This window comes from Aythya marila, assembly GCF_965140915.1.
Source record: "Aythya marila genome assembly, chromosome: 15".
Classification (NCBI taxonomy): Eukaryota; Metazoa; Chordata; class Aves; order Anseriformes; family Anatidae; genus Aythya; species Aythya marila.
In genome coordinates, this window is record NC_139056.1 from 17690883 (window position 1) to 17708542 (window position 17660).

Below are 17660 nucleotides of genomic sequence, written 5' to 3' on the forward strand. Positions count from 1 at the left end.
CATGTGAATTGTTGCAGTCTGTAGTATGCTACAGCAGTCAGAATCTTAAAGATGTTGTTCAGGGACTGAGGTCTCAAATGACAAGAAGAAAAATTTTCTGCACGCTGGTAATAAGAGAGCTTTTCAGTGGGAGAATTTGGATTTTTCTTTAGTGTTCTAGAGACAGGGTTTGAGCTATGGTGGTCCATCAGACTGCTGTAGAATGGTATTTGTGATCCTATTCTTGTTTGTTTGTTTTTATTTCCTGCCTCTCATTCTATGTATGAAATGGCATCATTTTTTTTTAAATTGTTTTTAGGACAGTTTTTCAGAATGAGCTAGACCATGAGTTATATCTGCCTGAAGGAAGCCAGAAAAAGTTTACCAGTTAGGCTGGTAAACAAATTGATCCTAGGGAAAAATAAATTGTTTTCTGTAGCAGAACTGGAGATCTTAGGAACTGGGTGGTGGTTTTGACCTGGAACCTTTGGTTACATGCTCTTTTCAAAAAATGTTCTCATACTAGGTGTACTGGAAGAGGCTGAATTCTACAATATCACATCACTAATAAAACTGGTAAAGGACAAAATAAGAGAAAGAGACAGCAAAATCTCACAGGTGAGGCTGTTTTCTAGTGTGTTTTTGATTATTTATGATACAGTAAGTAATTGGTGGTTCCTTTTTTTTTTTTTTTTTTTTTCTCCCATGACTGCTCATTTCCCCAGTAAGATATTGGATAGCTGTACCCTTCACAAAAGGCACAAGCAAACAGTTCTAGCTCTCATTCAAAAACTAAAATTCTGTTGTTCAACAGTTGTTCAAAAATGTCTAGTTATAGTGGAATTTCTTTGTCAAAATATTTCTGGAAATAGCTATTTTAGAAAACACCTTGGCTAGCATTATTTTTCTCATACACATTTAAATGCTCTGAATATGAGATATATGATGAGATGTGTAACTGCTGTTTATACAGTATACGTACAAATGTTGTTTGCTACAGAAGATTAAGATGGGAACTAAAGTTACTTTATTTGTGGTCCTCTATAGTTTTGGAGACCCTGCCTCTTCTCACATCGGCTCATGAATGTTTCTTCATTAAATGAATATCACAGAGAAACTGTTAAGTAAAGAGTATTCAAGTTTGCGATTGTTCTTTAACTCTGCTTCTCTGGCCTTCAGCTGAGTCTTCATAGAGACATTACAAACTTACTGTTGCCAAATTTGAAGCTGGGCTGTGGAATTAGCAGTATTTTCTGCAGGGTTTCACCTAATGTGGTCTTAGTTATTCATTGCTCTGGAGAAGTTAGTTTGATAGAGAAATAAAGATGTTTTTGAGTATGGTCAGACATCTGTTAAAGGTGGAATATTAGCCTTGATTTTGACTAATGTGGTTTGCTACGACATGGAACAATGTAGGAAGCTCATCTATTTATGGATAAGTCTTAAGATTATTATAACTCTTTTAAGTAGCACTTTCAGTCCCTGAAACATTCATGAAGCACTGAGTCTTCTGCAAGGTGACTCCGAGCAAATGAGAATTCTACAAAAAAATGGGTTGGTGCTTACTATTTCTAAAGAATAAGTCAAAGTTGCAAAGATAGTGAATTCCATGCTGTATTGAGCATCTAATATTTCTTCCTAAAGGTGCCAGTCAAACATGTGTACAGGGTGCTGCAGTGCCAGGAAGAGGAACTCACTCAAATGGTCTCCACAATGTCTGATGGCTGGAAATTTGAACAGGTAACAAAAACGTATAGGATATAATTTCAAAGTCTTGTAAAAATTTAGTTCTGTGAAAGAGGAGTAGGAAGTCAATTCTGTGCATCTTTTTAAGTGCAATTGTTATCAGAAATTGGATTAATAAAAATATACGTGATTAAATTGAAATCTGATTTGTATTAATATTTGTCAGAGAACAAAAGTGCTGTAGCTGTCTGGGGGTTAAACTGATCTGACTTTCTGTAAAAACATACGTCATGTTTGAAATGTAACTCTTTGAGGTCTACACAGCAGCAGGGTGAATAAACCAAAACAATCTAATGAAAGTTTATAGAAATGGTAGGGCAGACATTTGGTAAAAGAGATGAGCTTGAGAGATAACTGTTAGTTAGGCCAAAGCAGTGGTTCTTCAGGTAAAGGACTGATATGTATAATAGGGAAAACTTAACCAGTGCAGATGGGAAGCTGGATGGGCATGAGCTATGTGTTTTCCATCTTTGCACTGCATAGAAGTAACTTTGAAAGTACATAAGTAAATTGGAAAACACAATGTGAAATTACAAAATGATTTTTCTTTTCTCTTTGATGATCTCTGGAAATAAGAAACTACGTGCATGGCCTCTTCATCTTTTACATTCCTCTCCTACCAGAATATCTAAACTGCACAGAAGCAATGGTTCTGTTAACTCTGGAATGAGATCCAAGTGCTCAACCAACATCTTTTTCAGTGTCTGGTGCGAGCTGTAGGAGAGATCGGAATATAAGCACAAACTTTTTATCCCGTGCACTCTCCCCCTAATAATACAACAAAGGAACATTTTAAGAATACAGCACACAAAACTAAAAAAGAATGTTTTGTTTGTATTCAATAAAATGTGTAAGGCTCCTGTATCATAGAGAAAGCCGCCATGATCAAATAAACTAAACCAACACAGAGAAAGCTTCTTATACTTCAGTTGTCCAGTTCAAGTATTAAAAGATCCATTTGGTGTGCCAGAAACTCAGTATTAAGTCACTTGAAAAAGCTCTCACTAAAAAAGCTCTCACATGGCTGGTTTTTGACCAGTGCGTTGACAAAGTTTTTTTAGATATTCTTTGTCATGAGAAACTAGCTTTCACTACAAAACAGATATTCTTTTCTTTTTAACAAAATAAATGATAGTATATCTTTTAGCTGTCTTAAAATTCTGCGTTCTTTGTGAAAATTATATTTGGGAGTATTTTTGCTTTGGCAGCGCAACTGCAGAAAGAACCATTATAATCTCTCTTAGAATTTATATTTTGGGAAAACTCCAGTGGTTTTCTTGAACGTTATGTCCTTCATTTCATCCAGCTTCCTTCCTACTTCGCTTTTGCCACATGCTGCTCTCTCTTGGACACACAGTTTGAAGTAGATAGACACAATAGCTGTATGGTCCCTTATTATTCAGCTTCTCCATTCCTCAGACCAGGTCCTTCTCTCCTTTGGTTTTATGGCAGACCTGCTTTTAGTAGACATCTTTCACTTAGAACATAATTATAATACTCTGTATAATCCAAGCAGTTTTATTATGAAGATTTGAATGCACAGTAGCATTTCTGTAATGTATTTTTTCCTAAATAAATCTTTGTTGCTTGGCAGTGTACTTCCTTCCGAAGCACTCCTTGTAATGGCACCTACCATGTTATGTATATATTAACATTGATGGTATAGAGATCATCAACTTTTTCAGAGGAATAATACTCCTGTGGGTTGAGAGTCCCTGTGCTCTGTGCCCTATGTAATGTGTTTTAGCACTTGTTTTTTTTATTTCTACTTTTTTATCAAAATACAATTGGATGTGACAAATAGGAAAGTGTTAAACCACTGGTGCACTTATGAGTTATCAACTTATGCATTGATGCATTTTTCTAAAGAAAGTGAATGAGTGCTGCTAGAAAAGCGCAATTATATATCAGTTTCATTCCAAAAAAAACTAGCATTAATAGTTGTGCTGCCCCACTTCCGTGATTTTAATGTGTTAGTCTGTGGATTATTTTTAGCTTCCATTGTTACCTCTTCAGGCAATCAGAAGAATAACATTTTGGCATTACTGCATAATGAGAAACTTTGGGCTATGTAACATTGCCACATACAAAGGCTTTAGACAACAACAGCATGTAAGTCATGTAAATTTTAATGATTAATGTAACCTGAGTCTGTCACCATAATGCTATCCTCAGTAGGTTCACTATATGAGAAGGACAGTATTTAGCAGCTGCCTTCAAAATTATTCACGTAACAATTACAGGATAAATAAATTTACTGTACATGAGTCTTTTGTCAGTGCTGATTTCCAGTATACTGTGAATAGGAGGTTGTTGTCTAGTTCTTTGCACTTAATGTATAGCTCTCACCTTTCTCAAGTGCGCTGATGGGCCATGCTTTAAACGGGTTAGGAATGTATGGGCCATGTATTATTAAGATAAAGTATTTTTTGTAATAAATTGTGAAGTATTGCTGAGATTGTTATGAACTTCTGAATTTTTAGACATTTAGCAATTGTGAACAGTGCTCATGGTACTAACCTTCATGGGAACGAGACAGTTTTTTACACTACAGTTCTTTTCTTGGGTCTTCTGTAAATTGGCTATTCTAAAACTAGTTTAGAATACTTATTTTTTTTAATTTCTTTTTTCCTCTAGATGACTTCATATATTTCCTTAGCTATATTTTATTTAACAATTTTCAGAACAAGACGAGGTTCTTTAATGTACAGGCTTGGATATGTTGCTTTGCATAACACCTTCCAGTCTTACATCCACGTTACTGTTTGCACTTGGCATGTATGACAGGAAAACGATTCTCTCGCTTTCATAATATGCCAAACTTTGTTTAGGTTTTTCAGAATAGTTGGTTACACCACAATGATATGGAGAGTTTTCTAACTTATGATCAGTGACACCTTTAACTTCCCTTGAAATATCAAACAGCTTTGCAACTGCCTCCATAACTTTTCAGTAAGTTAAAATTAAATTTCTAGCTTGGTAGCAACTTGTTCTAGGGGCAAGTAATTGTTACCTACACATTTGAGCTCATCTGTTATTTGTGTGATTTGGATAATGGTATTGCTTCAGCTTTACAAAGGTTTCTTTTTGTGTTTTGCTCTGATTGGTTATTTCAGCTTGTCAGTATAGGTTCCCAGTATGGCTGTGGCCGGGCCCAGCAGTCAGAGTATCTGCTGATAGTGTCACGGGAAGTGAAAGGGGAAGAGAGATGCTTCCAGAAATGCTGCAGTGAGGTGTGTCACACCGTTCTTTTTGCCCTCACACTGATATGCTTGGCCTCCTTGCGTTTTCTGCTGCTTTCAAATCATTCCACTTTATTCCTAGGTGTACAGCACATAGTAGTTTGTATGTATTTGTGACTGGCTTTTATTTATATTCACAGTATTTCATTGCACATTATGAATGTTCATATTGTTTAAAAAAAAAAAAAAGCAAACAAAAATTGTTTATTTAGACTTGAGTTAAAAGTTATTCTAAAGAAGAGTTCTTATTTTAATAGGTAACTTTTTTTTCCTTAAATCTTCCTCCAAAGTTAACAGCCTTTGGTCCATAGTTGTTAAGTAATAGTTGTACAATTTAACTATCAGAAGCCCTGTAAATACAACTTCGTGTTCACTGATTTCAAAAGGGGCATTCTTCCAATTCAAGTATATTTCACATACCTAATAGCAAGTTAACTTTAGAGTCTTGAGTCCTTTATTTCTGGTATCTCAAAACATAATTGGTTATTAGGTGGATGAAATATATTCAAACAGTAAAAATTAAATTTTCAGAGATGAAAAATATGGAGGATTGAGGGGATAACAAAAGCAGCAGTTAGTTTTAAAACTTGTATCAAGAGGAAGGAATATCTTGAGTTGTTTTTTTTTGTTTTGTTTTGTTTTGCTATTAGGCTGTCTCATCCTTTCTGCTCCCCTTGTTCCCAAGTCACTGCTCTTTTAATCACTGTGTTACTTTCCAGTGTTCAAGATCTTTTTGCTAGACAGTAATACCGGAGGCAGTTCCAAGTTCTCTACATAGCTGTGCTCTGTTTCATAGTGGGTTATGTGAATTGATTTAGGAACCTGGTATTCTTTAGTATTTTTCTCCAATAAAATACTTGGAGTTTTTGTTGTTTTCCTTGCTGTATGTATGGTTATTCAGTCTGAAATATTAGTATAACACCATGAAGATAATATGACAGACTTAAGAGCAGAACCTTGCCTATGATATGGACACTTATTCTTGCAATTCTAGTTTTTAAACTTGGATTGCTGCTGAAGTATATTCCAGAAACTATGTTCAAGGTACTAAGCAATATCTGTTTCCTGGAGTTGCATAGGTAACATTTGGAATGTAGAATAATGTACTAGGTTTGCAGACTTCCTGGAATTGCGTAGGAATATTGAGTGTAGCTAAGGATGTATAGGGTACAGGCAGCATGATGTTGTTCATGTGTTTGTTGTTGAGAACTCAAAGTAAAATTCACTGTAATAAAATGGGAGATGGGTGAAGGCAGTAAAGAAATTTAAGCAGATTTAAAATAAATAATAAAAAAATATTAATAAAAAAATCTGGAAGGAAACCTTTCTTGCTGCTGGATTTGAAGTCTGAAAATTGATCAAGAGGTCTGAAATAAATACGCTTATTGTCTTAGAGTCATTCATCAGTGCTGACTTAAGGGCTGATGTGTATATATCTTTTTAGCCTTTTGCAAATAATTTGAGAAGGCAGTTGAGTGAACGTAGTAGAACTCAAAATGGAGTATGGGCCATTCATAGAACAGAATTTGTAAATAAATAAATAGAGGGGAGGACTTCCTTTCATTCTATCAGCTGTTAGTATTAAAAAAGTTTCCAAGACAAGCCTTCTAGTATACAAGCACTTCACCAAGTCTGAAATAGAAGCAGTAATACTCAAAGTAGAAGAATATTCAAAATAGAACTTGAGAATAGTTGTGGTGTATTTTACTGATCTTTGAGAATCAGACAACCACAGAGAGAAGGAAACTGGTAGTCATGAAGAAGAGTTAGTTAATATGAGTAAGAGAAAGGGAGGTAGGCAGTATGTTGCTTGTGCAAGTTGTAGTGTTTATATTTGATGGTGATACTATTGCTGATTTTGTCCTGTAAATCTGTTGTATAGATCTGAATCAATATTGTTAAACCAGGATAGACAAGTTATTGAAATACCACGTTTTGAGATCTGTCTCAATTCAGCTACGCGTGAGATTTGTTCACTTCAAAAATAAGGTTCCTAAAAGTGATGCACCAACCATTTTACATTTCAGAGGGATATTTTTAGGTGTACAGTCATTAATTTAAGACAAGGAGAGACTTATATTTTCTGCTGTTATTGAATAACTTGATGTGGGAATGATTTGACCCATTCTTTCAGCTATGCCAGTTTTATCATAAGTTCTTCTTTAACTCTTTTCTCTTTGAAAACAAGCCTGACTGTGGGTAGGTATCAGGTAGTCTCTGTCCACCATTACTTATCACAGAATGGTTGAGGTGGGAAGGGACCTCTGGAGGTCATCTAGTGCAACTCACTTGCTCAAGCAGGACCAACTAGAGCAGGTTGCCCAGGACCATGTTCAGATGGCTTCTGAATATCCTAAGGAGGGAGACACCTCCACACCTCTCTGGGCAACCTGCCAATGCTCAGTCATCTCCACAGCAAATAAGTGTTTCCTGATGTTTCGATGGAACTTCCTGCATTTCAGTTTGTGTCCATTGTCTCTTGTCCTCATATTGGATGCTGCTTAAAAGAGCATGGCTCCTTCCTCTTTGCAGCCTCTCATTTTTATTGGTAAGATCCCCTTGAGCCTTCCCTTCTCCAGGCTGAACAGTCCCAGCCCTCTTGGCCTTTCCTGCTAGGAGAGGTGCTCCAGTCCCTTCAGCATCTTTGTGGCCCTTCATTGAGCTCTCTCCAGGATTGCCATGCCTTTCTTGTACTGGGGTGACCACTGTATTCCAGGTTTGGCCTCACTATTGCTGAGGAAAGTGGAAAGATCACTTCCCTTGACACGCTGGCAATACTTCGCTTAACGTGGCCTTTGCAGGAAGGACACATAGCTGGCTCATGTTCCTGGCTGGTGTCCCCCAGGCCTTTTTGTGCAAAGATGGTTTCCAGCTGGGTCATCTGTCCAAGACCTGTCAGCTACCCCAAGCCCTCGTGGGTTAATTCCGTCAGGCCCCATGGACTTGTGTATGTCCAGTTTGCATTTCATGGTCTAATCCTTTTCCACGAAAGGCACGTCATCTTTTCCATGTTTGCTATCGGGACTGGGATTGCTGAAGGCCAGACTTGCTAGTGAAAACTGAGGCAAAGAAGGCATTTAGTACAGCGGCCTCCTCGCTGTCCTGTGTAACCAGGTACTCTGTCTCGTTCAGCAGCAGGCTCATATTTTTCCCTACTCTTCCTTTTGTTGCCAGTATGCTTAGAGAAGCCCTTCTCGATGTCCTTGACATCCCTGGCCAGGCTCAATTCCTACAGGGCTTTAGCTTTCCAAATTTCATCCTAGGATGCTCAAATAATGTCTCTGTATTCCTATCCTTGCTTACAACCTCTGTATGCTTCCATTTTTGCCTGACTTTGTGTTTTTTGGTGCAAGGATCTTTACCTTGCTCAGTAAAGTGGGTTCCATCTCTCCCAGGGAAATGCTGGTACACAAACAGGGTCCCATGGTCACAGAACCCAAAATGTTGTTTCCAACATCAATTCCATAGCCAATTATTGACTTATGCTAGGGATGCCTTCCTCCTCACACCCTTTTACCTCTGGCGGTATTGAAGACAACACTACCTGGGCTCCCCTAATGTTGACTGTTGCCCACAGAGCTTTGTAGTCACTTTTGATACAGTCTTGATTTTCACTTGGCAGTATCATTTATGCCCATGGGGAGTAAAAGCAGGGGGCAGTAGTCAGAGGGCTGGATTAGCTGTGGTGTTCCCTCCACAATATCCTGGATCTGGGCCTCTGGCAGACAGCAAACCTCTGTAGTTAAGTCTGTCTGACAGATGGATGCCTCTGTTCTGTGTAGCAGGGAGTCACCCATTACGATGACTCACCATTTCTTCCTAGTGGCCTTGCATGGTTTAGGGTTAGGTGGATCAGATTCTTTGCTTGTAGGCACATCTGGCTTCCCTTCAGCTTTTAGGGTGGTAAACCCGTTTTGTAGATGTATGCCCTTAGGTGGGGCAGGGGCTGTCCACTTGGTACCAGAAGTCATTAGCTTCCACCCTTCCCTTTCTCCAGAATTTTGCTAAACAATTTATGCCATTTTTTTTCCTTTGACCTTTCTGATTGTCATCTTTTATTTTAAAATTCAGGCTTTATGACACAGAGACTTTCTTCTTGTTATTTCTATGTCTTCTCAGGAAAACCCGGACACATATTGGCACATTAGGCAGTATAATACAAATAATTCTGCTTCTCTTGATTTATGGAAAAGAAAAATTACTTGCTCTCCATTTGTGACTTTGTTAATTACAGCTAACAGCCTAGTAGCATCAGGAACTTTAGTCCATGCAATCAATGAATGGATCACAATCAAATACATTTTCTGTGATATGTAATGTTTACATTTTCCTATGCTCAGTTACAGCATTGTTGGGACTCAACACATGGAAGGAACAAAAACAATGAGGACAAATATATATACATATACGTGTATTTATATGCATCTAATAATCATACAAATCTGTGAAATTCATAGTTTAAGAAAGTTTTTTCCTTCCTTAAGTTGTTGGTCATAAAAAACTTTATCTGCTGTTGACAAAAAAAAAAAAAGTTTGTCCTTTCAGAAAACATGAGAAGCAGCAGGCTGAACAACCTGAAAATTCTCCTCCTATGCATTGTAATACATAGATGCAGTGATTTGCTGTGTTTGTGTTGTTTTGAGCGGGGAAGAAGGTGGAGGGGGACACAGAGGTTTAAGAACTCCTTCCAGTTTATCAGCATCCTTCTTAAAATGTTGCTGCCTACTCTGGGAACACTGAGATGACTTGCTACAATACTGCTTTATTTCTAAGCGTACTTTCTGACACTACAATTCTAATCTGCAACCATTTTTTACTGTTTCTTTTTCTGCTATCTCCTTTGTTGCTGTTCATGCATCTTGAAGCTAAGATGAAGTGTGTAGCATCCTATTGATAACTCCGCAAATAATACATCATAGGCTGTGGATATGTAGAACTATTTACAAGAGTACAGTGCATTGAAGTTTTGAAGAACTTGTGTTTAACGTTGCAAAAGAAACTTTGTCTTGAAATGCACCAACTATTTAATGTTGTCAAAAAGTCATCTATATTTATTGCAGTCAGCAACATCAATAGTTTAGTCCAGTGAGCTAATAAATAGTCAGTCTGACACATCTCCTAAAAAGACTTACATGCAAAAGGTCAACTAATTTGAATTATAAAGCATTAGTAGAGGATTTAAGTAGCTATCAACTGAGGAACTATCGACCAAGTTGAATCAGGATTGAACATTTGGCTAATGTTTGGATCTTGTGACGTATCTTTCAGAGAGATCACTTATTACTGTTGTGTGTCAATGAGTAAAGTATTATTTTTTTCTGGTAGGACAATTACTACAGCTGTTATAGTTTATCTAATATCAAGTTCTTGCTATTTTGCAAGACTATACTGAATCAAATCATATGCTTGAATTTTATTCTTCAAATTTCTCTTCAGAGAAGGTTAATTATGTATGGTTTTTTTAAACATGTTTCCAGCTTCTTGAATGTGTTCTGGTCTATAAGTGGTTTAAAAATACTGTTTAAAATATTTCTACATTTTACCACAGTAATTGAAGTAGTTGCTGAGTTTGTATTATGTAGTTTGATATATAATGCATAGACTAAACTTCATACCACTTCAACAGGCTTAGAGCCAACTTAACAGCTTTTTTTTTTTTATTCTTCTAAAAATTGTTATCAATTATACTATCAAATGGTATTGCTCAGTCGGGTATGCAACAACTCCACATGACAGTTCTACTTTATGGCAGTTCTGCTTAAAGTGGGAAGGTGAATAACCTTCCTTTCAATTACTCTTCCTTCTCCCTCCTTAAAGAGAGGCCTTGAAGATAGTCATGCAGTAGCTCTAAGCAGGACACAGTAGGAGCAGAAGATGAGCTTTGTAGAATGGGACATAACAGCTGTGATTAGGCATCCGTAATGCCATCTGGGTCTAGAAACTTTGATATTGCCCAAGCCTGGCATCAGGTTGTTTCCTTCTGCAGACATACTGCTTGATGTTCTTTGTAGACACTAGCTCTTTCAGTCTGTAGATGTTCTTGCTTGGCTTGTCTCGTCTTACCAGAGTGCTGGAACATCTGAGTATCTCTCTTCTCTCTCCTTAAAAGTACAATTAGATTTTATTTTCTCATGACAGTGCATTATGGAAGCTGCTTTTTACCTTGATCTGCCTTCCACTTTTGTTGGGGAAATTGTCTTACCCCTCAAGTAGATTATGGACCAAAATTTCATCTTGGTTTCATCTTTCCTACTCTAACAAGTCTTTTACTTTCTTTGGTGGTCTGCTAGACTAATGGAAGTATGCTTCTTTTTAGACAAATAGCCATAGTTTTTCAAATGCTGCTGCTTTAAAACATAAGCCAGGCCTTTTCTGTGGAGCCATTACCAGGGCAATTTAATGATATAATAGAGACTGAGGAATAGGACAGCCTTATTACATGTTTGTGGTGGTTTGGTAGGTAGATGTAATATAGTTTCAGTAATGACATTTAGATACAGTGTATCTGTGCAACAATTTGATTTTTTAGGTCCTTGAACTGTGTCAGTAATTACAGCACCATACATTATCTTGTCATGCTTTTGAAATAAATCTTTAAAAAAATGAACCAGCTACATCTGAATTGATTCTGTCTGGGAAAGGCAGGCTATGTAAAGCTAGCATTAGGTAAGTGTACCATGTGTAAGGTAAGACAAGATATATGAAACTAATGCCATTTGATAGACATGCTGCATATGAGGTAATACTGACATTAATTATATCCTTCCTTATCAATAAATTGTCATTTATCGTTCAGTATAAAGACTTGCAGGAGCTTGTAAATAGGTCACATTTCATTATACATGGCTTCCGCTTGTAGTGCTTCCTAAATTACACTTCCTCATAGCAGTACACATGGATTTCAGATGTTAATCTTAGTGTCCCAACATGCTGTGTCTTGCTGTTTTCTGATTAAGGACAAATTTTGACTTTGTCTACTCAAAATATGTTCTGGTAGAAGTATTTTTATTCTGTAAATAGTGGTAGGTATCCCTCCAGGCTAAAGTGCTTCCTGCATGCAGCCATTTACATACTAAGTCATACCACGTTAAGATACCACACTCAAATGTTTTTAAAATTAACTTTGGAGGATGGGAAGGTTTCCATTAAATAGCAGGAACAGGGAACAGGCTGCATCTCCACTGGCCTGCCTTTGTACCCTTTTCTTTGACAGTATAATCATAACTGTAAACCATTAATTCTGTAAATGTTTAAAAAAGAAAAGCTATGTTTATCTTATCATCAGATTGTCAGTGTATTTGTCAACATCAAAATGTATTTGCATTGAAGTAGAGAGTCATGTGTCAGGCACAGCCATCAGTCTGAAGAGTGAGGAGTGTTATTTCTCATGAGAATTTATGGGATTTGTTTTATATGGAAATGCAACTGACTTTTTTTCTTTTTTTTAGCTGGTCAGTATTGGTTCTTCCTATAACTATGGCAATGAAGATCAGGCTGAATTTCTGTGTGTTGTCTCGAAGGAATTGCATAACACTCCCTATGGCACAACCAGTGAACCCAGTGAAAAAGCAAAGGTAAGTTACTAGACATCAGAGTAAAGAAATATTGTCAAAACAGGTACACTTTGCTAAGTCATGCTAGGCCTACCTCTCTTCTGGACTTTTATTGAATTGCCTTTTCGCCCTCCTTCAAAACTGATAATGGTTCCCTGTTCATTGTATAAGAGAGTGTAAATGGTAAAGTCATCATAAATTTGTTATACTGGATGGCTTCTTTAAATGGAATATTCTGTATTGTTCCTGATACCTATCCTGTTTTTTGAGTTTTCACAGATACTTGCTGTTTACAGTTGAGTATCTACATTTTGTTTCTTACACGTTTTAATGACTCCTTATTCTTTAAATGATTCATTTGAAAAATGTTTTCCTTGCTTGAGTTCAGCTGAAGACATCTTACTGTCACGGATTTTAGAATGCTGTCTTTGAAAAACAGTGTGCAATATGTTGTAAAATGAAGATTTTTTTAGCCTATTATTTTCAGTTTCCATATAGTTCTCCTTCCTTTCTGTAACCCATTTTATAAAAAGACTGTAATGGGTACAGTATCTTAGCATTTTCATCAATTGTCTTTCAGAGTATGTACAAATGAAAAATGTAAAAACAACTGAGCGGTAATAAGGCAGACTAGTTATGTATGTAAGCATATTCTATTGCTTTGTGTGAGGAAACTACTGTAGGTAAACTGGGTGCTTTTGTAGTTGGCTTAAAAGCTTTTCATCTAGTATGTTTAAATGGGAAACAGTTGGTAGAACATCAGTGATTGCTTTCTCAAGAATCACCTTTAAAGTAATAGATCTTGAAATAATGCTAAAATGTGAAGTGGGTCTTGGCACTGAGGCCCCAAATAAATAAAACTTCACTACTTGCTCTGCTGTGTAACTTCATTTAGCTGCTACATCTATGAAAACATTTTTTAAAATTACACTTTAAAAGTACTCCAGGCTTTTGTTTGGATGCTTTAGTGAAATGATTGATTTCTGCTAATTTGTTGCTGTTGAGATAAGATTTCCAAGGAGTTGTAAGGGCTTAATGTCATCAAGGGTAAACAGTGAACCTGTGTAAGCCATGTCACATTCTTTCCTGAACCCTAATCGTGGTCTGCTTTCACCAGAATGGTTAAGGAAAATTGAAAAGTTGACAAAGAGCGATGTGGCAATAGTTTATGGCTGAGATACATGCCTGAAAAAAAAAAAAAAAAAAAAAAAAAAAAAAAGAGTGGAATTCTTGAACCTGCTACACACATTCATAAGGAATAGTAGTACATCTTCAGGGAACTTCAGAAGTTGCCAGAGTTACATTGCATCGTTAGTTTAATAGAAAATATGGATCAAATCAAACTTAAACCATGAAAAGAAAAACTAATTCAGGACTCCTGTACAATTAGTAGCTCTGAGAGAAGCTAAATCCTAGACCTCTCCATTCAAGGGCTTCTTGGTCATCATTTTGGAGAGGAGTGCAGAGCATAATTTGACCAGGGCAATGAATAAGACTTACTGATAGTTTTTGGTTGGTGATATAAGCACTCATTCCTTGTTTCCTGGAAGAGTTGAGCTTTTGCTAGCAATAAATGGCAATGTCTGAAAATTGGTTTTGATACAGTGTGTTTCTGCTATATATTTTACAGGTATTTGTTGCACTGGGACATGGGGGGAGGAATTCCTTTTAGTTTGAGAGGTTTCTGACAGCAGTGTGAGAAATTTGGACTGGTCTTTGGGAACTGTAGATCCCATCTGCAACCTCTTCATTAGTGTCTGAATTGGTCTTCATGAAGTTTGCATGATTGAAATTATGGTATACAGTGATATATACAGAATGATACATTCACCTCCTAGGACTGTCTTCTAGAAACAATGAGAAAGTCTTCCTAACTATTACTTTTGCAGCAGATTGAGATACAGAAAGAAAAAAAGCACCAGTATGTAATTTTTATTGACGTGCACTTCAATTTTAAATTAATAGTACTGGACTTTCAAAATAGGAAAAAAGCATTCTCTGATACCCCATCTAATCCAACTTCACCTCATTCCTTCTTAGAGACATTTTTCTTATGTTTTCTTGTTTGGAAAACAGTTTGCTTAGGTAGCTTAGAAGAGGGAAACGGTTGCAATTAAAACTTTGAAATGTGGGACTCCAGTATAATCAGAATCTCTCATTGTTATTGGTCTATGCAGTCTTTACTGACTCTCAAACCTGTACACCACTTAACTGAACTATGTATTGGTGAAACTCAAACGTGGCAATACAAAGCATAACACACTATTTTGCTGATGTAAAGCATAGAAAGAATACAGTGACAAATAGCAGAAAATCTGCTGTGCTATGAAATATTAGTGGTGATCAGTCTTGTAGTGTATATTTTCCACAAAGCAATTTTAGCACTTTCCTGTCACTGGCGTTTTTAAGGGAAAAAAAAAAAAAAAAAAGCAGGTCAAAATTCACCAAAAAAATAAAACAAAAACTACAAACAAAACTATTTAACAGATAGTAAAGTACCAGTCTTTAAGTGTATTTAAGCGCCTGCCCTTCTTACTTAGTAGCTGACTTTTGCATAGCCTTTTAATATTCCTGAGAGAGGGAATGTAACCCCATTTGGAGCATTGACTTAAATTGTTGCAGTGACTTTTACAGGAAGCCACGGCATTATTAAAAGATAGCCTGTGTTCCCACAAGCATTCTTCTTTTTCATACCATTTCATTTACCTGTCACTCTTGGAAGTAATGACCAAAGCCTGTTCATAAAATCTGCATTCAAAGTTAAGTTTTCAAGTGCTATCCTTCCCCATGTGTGGGGAACAGTAAGTGGAATAAAGATACCAACTCCGGTTTGTTTAAGCTTTCTCTATACCTAAGGTCCCTGTTACATTGCATGGCACTATTGGCTTCTATCTGCTAACTGTAGGATGTTTGCGAAAGGAAATTTTCATGAAATCTATAGTGTTCCTGCTTGAAATTGTCTGCTGCCATACTTTTTTACAAAGAGCAGGGATACTGGATAAAAGTAAATAAAATAAAAATAAATATCACTCCCAGATGCTTCAAGTGTAAGTGGACTGTACTCTGTTGCAGCACTGACTCACCTGCAATCTTTTCTTTTCCTTTCTCTATACTTGCTGCATGCTGCATGCCACTCAGAGTGAAGATGAAGAAACGGATTACGATATGAATGACTCAGATTAAGTGTAAATGTCATGGTGAGCACTAGCTGCCCTAGGATTTTACCCAGATGCTTTTCTGCCCCATCCAATTCCTGCCCCCACTAGTGCTGTCCTTTGGCTAGTCCTGGTGGTGTATTTGTTTGTGGTTATAGTTGTGGCATGGTTAGCAAAAACAGAATACATGTTCTGTATGTTGCTTCTTTGACAGAGTAATCAATGTTGCTGTTACCAGCTGTACTATGATCTATACCTTTAAAGTTATGCTGAGAAGAAAAGTGCTTCATATAGGTTCTAGGGGGAAATACTATAGGATCAAAATTGGTTTTGATTTATATTTTCCTTGCACCACCTTTTCTGTCAATTACTTTTTATGTGTAGGGGTGTCTCATACAAGCTTGGAGTATAAATTTTCAGCAAATGTCTTATGTGGTAATAAATTAACAAACTTAACTGAAGTGCAGTGTAGTCAACAGATCTGATAATTTTGAAGTTAATAATTTTTTAATCAAGACCTGGCAAATACAGGCACATGATGTAATTTTAGTGCTACAGTTGTCTTTACCGCAGGAAACAACTGTCTCAACAGAAGGGTCAGGTCCTTTCTACTGCAGTTTGACATCTTATTGAAGATCAAGGTACTTTACAGGTCACATCAGGAATCCGTATGTATCAAAGATGCTTATAATTGCATGAGACTGAGCTCCAGCATCTCATCTACACAGCTGAATATTTTAGCTGTAAAGCAGCCTTATACTTACCTCTGAAGTGTTGCTTCCACACAGCTGAAGAAGATACATTACAACTGGTTAAAACTAGGTAATCTTTAAGGTCCCTTCCAATACAAACCATTCTACTATCCTATGGTTATTATCTTTCCCGATGCTAACAGAAACTACTGCTGAGGTAGAATAAGGTCTTCTGCTAAGTCTTCTGGAATGGTTACAAGGAATGGATCAAATCTGAAGCTTCATTGAAAAAAGTAAATTGATTCTTTGATGGAACTGAATGCAAGCTCTCTCAGCTGCCTGAGAGACAGAAAGTCTCTTAAGATGTTACTCTGTCTGCAGCAAATTTATTCTGAGCAAAAGGAACTACCACACTTGGGCCCTTAGGATGAGAGAGTTTATTCAACATTGCTGAGAGTTTTTAAGTCAACTTTGGATCTGCTGCATCTGGATAAAAAACAATAGAAACACGGAAAGCAGGAAAATTCTGAAGACAACAGATCTAAAGTATAAGTTCAGAGGAACGTTATCCGTGAAAGTCTCTGTTTAGCTAATAGAGTGTGTTTTCACATGAAATCTTCTTCAGTGCCTGGTTCTGCTCAAGATATGTTCTACAATCCTAGCCACTGGCATTTAGTTACCTTTGTTAGTGTTGAGACATCTTCTCTCAGCATTTTTGCACAGGAAGTGACTAAAATTTTCAGGAAGTCTCATTAAAGTTTTATTTTCATGAAAAAAGGAGGAGTTTCGGATTGCAGAATAGAATTGGTCATTCTTTCGGTAATTAGTAATTCAAATTTTGATAGAATTCCTGATAATTGAAATTCAGTGTTCTCTTTTCCTCTTTGGACAAAGTCACTGTTCATGACTATAGAAGATCCTCTATCACCCAATTTCTAAACAGAGGTTGATGGAACACTTCCCTTGAGAGCTTGTTGATGAGAAATCATTTCCTCTTTAGTAAAGTTAGGGGTTGCAGAAAAAGTACCAAGTAAAACGTGTTAAAATATTGCCTGAGCTGATGGAATTTTCTATTTTATGTTGGATTTACTGGCGCAGCAGTGTGCCAAATTCAACATCTAGATCTGGCTTAGCTTGTCTTATTTGTATGTGCTCTTGAAGTTACAGAAAGTAATTCTAACTCTCTTAATCTTAAAAGCATTTTTTATCTTTTAGGAAAGAATAAACTCAAATGTTGCATTTCAGATGGGAAACATTCACAAAATTAGTTGATCCAGTAATACTTTCTAACTG

General features: G+C 36.8%; 1 protein-coding gene across 2 annotated transcripts in view; it reads left to right on the top strand.

Annotated features, from left to right (window-relative positions):
• The window catches only part of PDPK1 (3-phosphoinositide dependent protein kinase 1), a 68890-nt gene that overhangs the window by 41335 nt on the left and 9895 nt on the right, over nt 1-17660 (top strand). Inside the window, exons 15-18 of one of the 2 annotated variants that reach the window (XM_082772761.1) lie at nt 506-597; nt 1624-1719; nt 4842-4958; nt 12416-12541. In XM_082772761.1, coding sequence (XP_082628887.1) covers nt 506-597; nt 1624-1719; nt 4842-4958; nt 12416-12541 — 431 coding nt within the window. The remainder of the gene's footprint in view (nt 1-505; nt 598-1623; nt 1720-4841; nt 4959-12415; nt 12542-17660) is intronic. The other variant, XM_082772760.1, reaches the window with a different exon arrangement.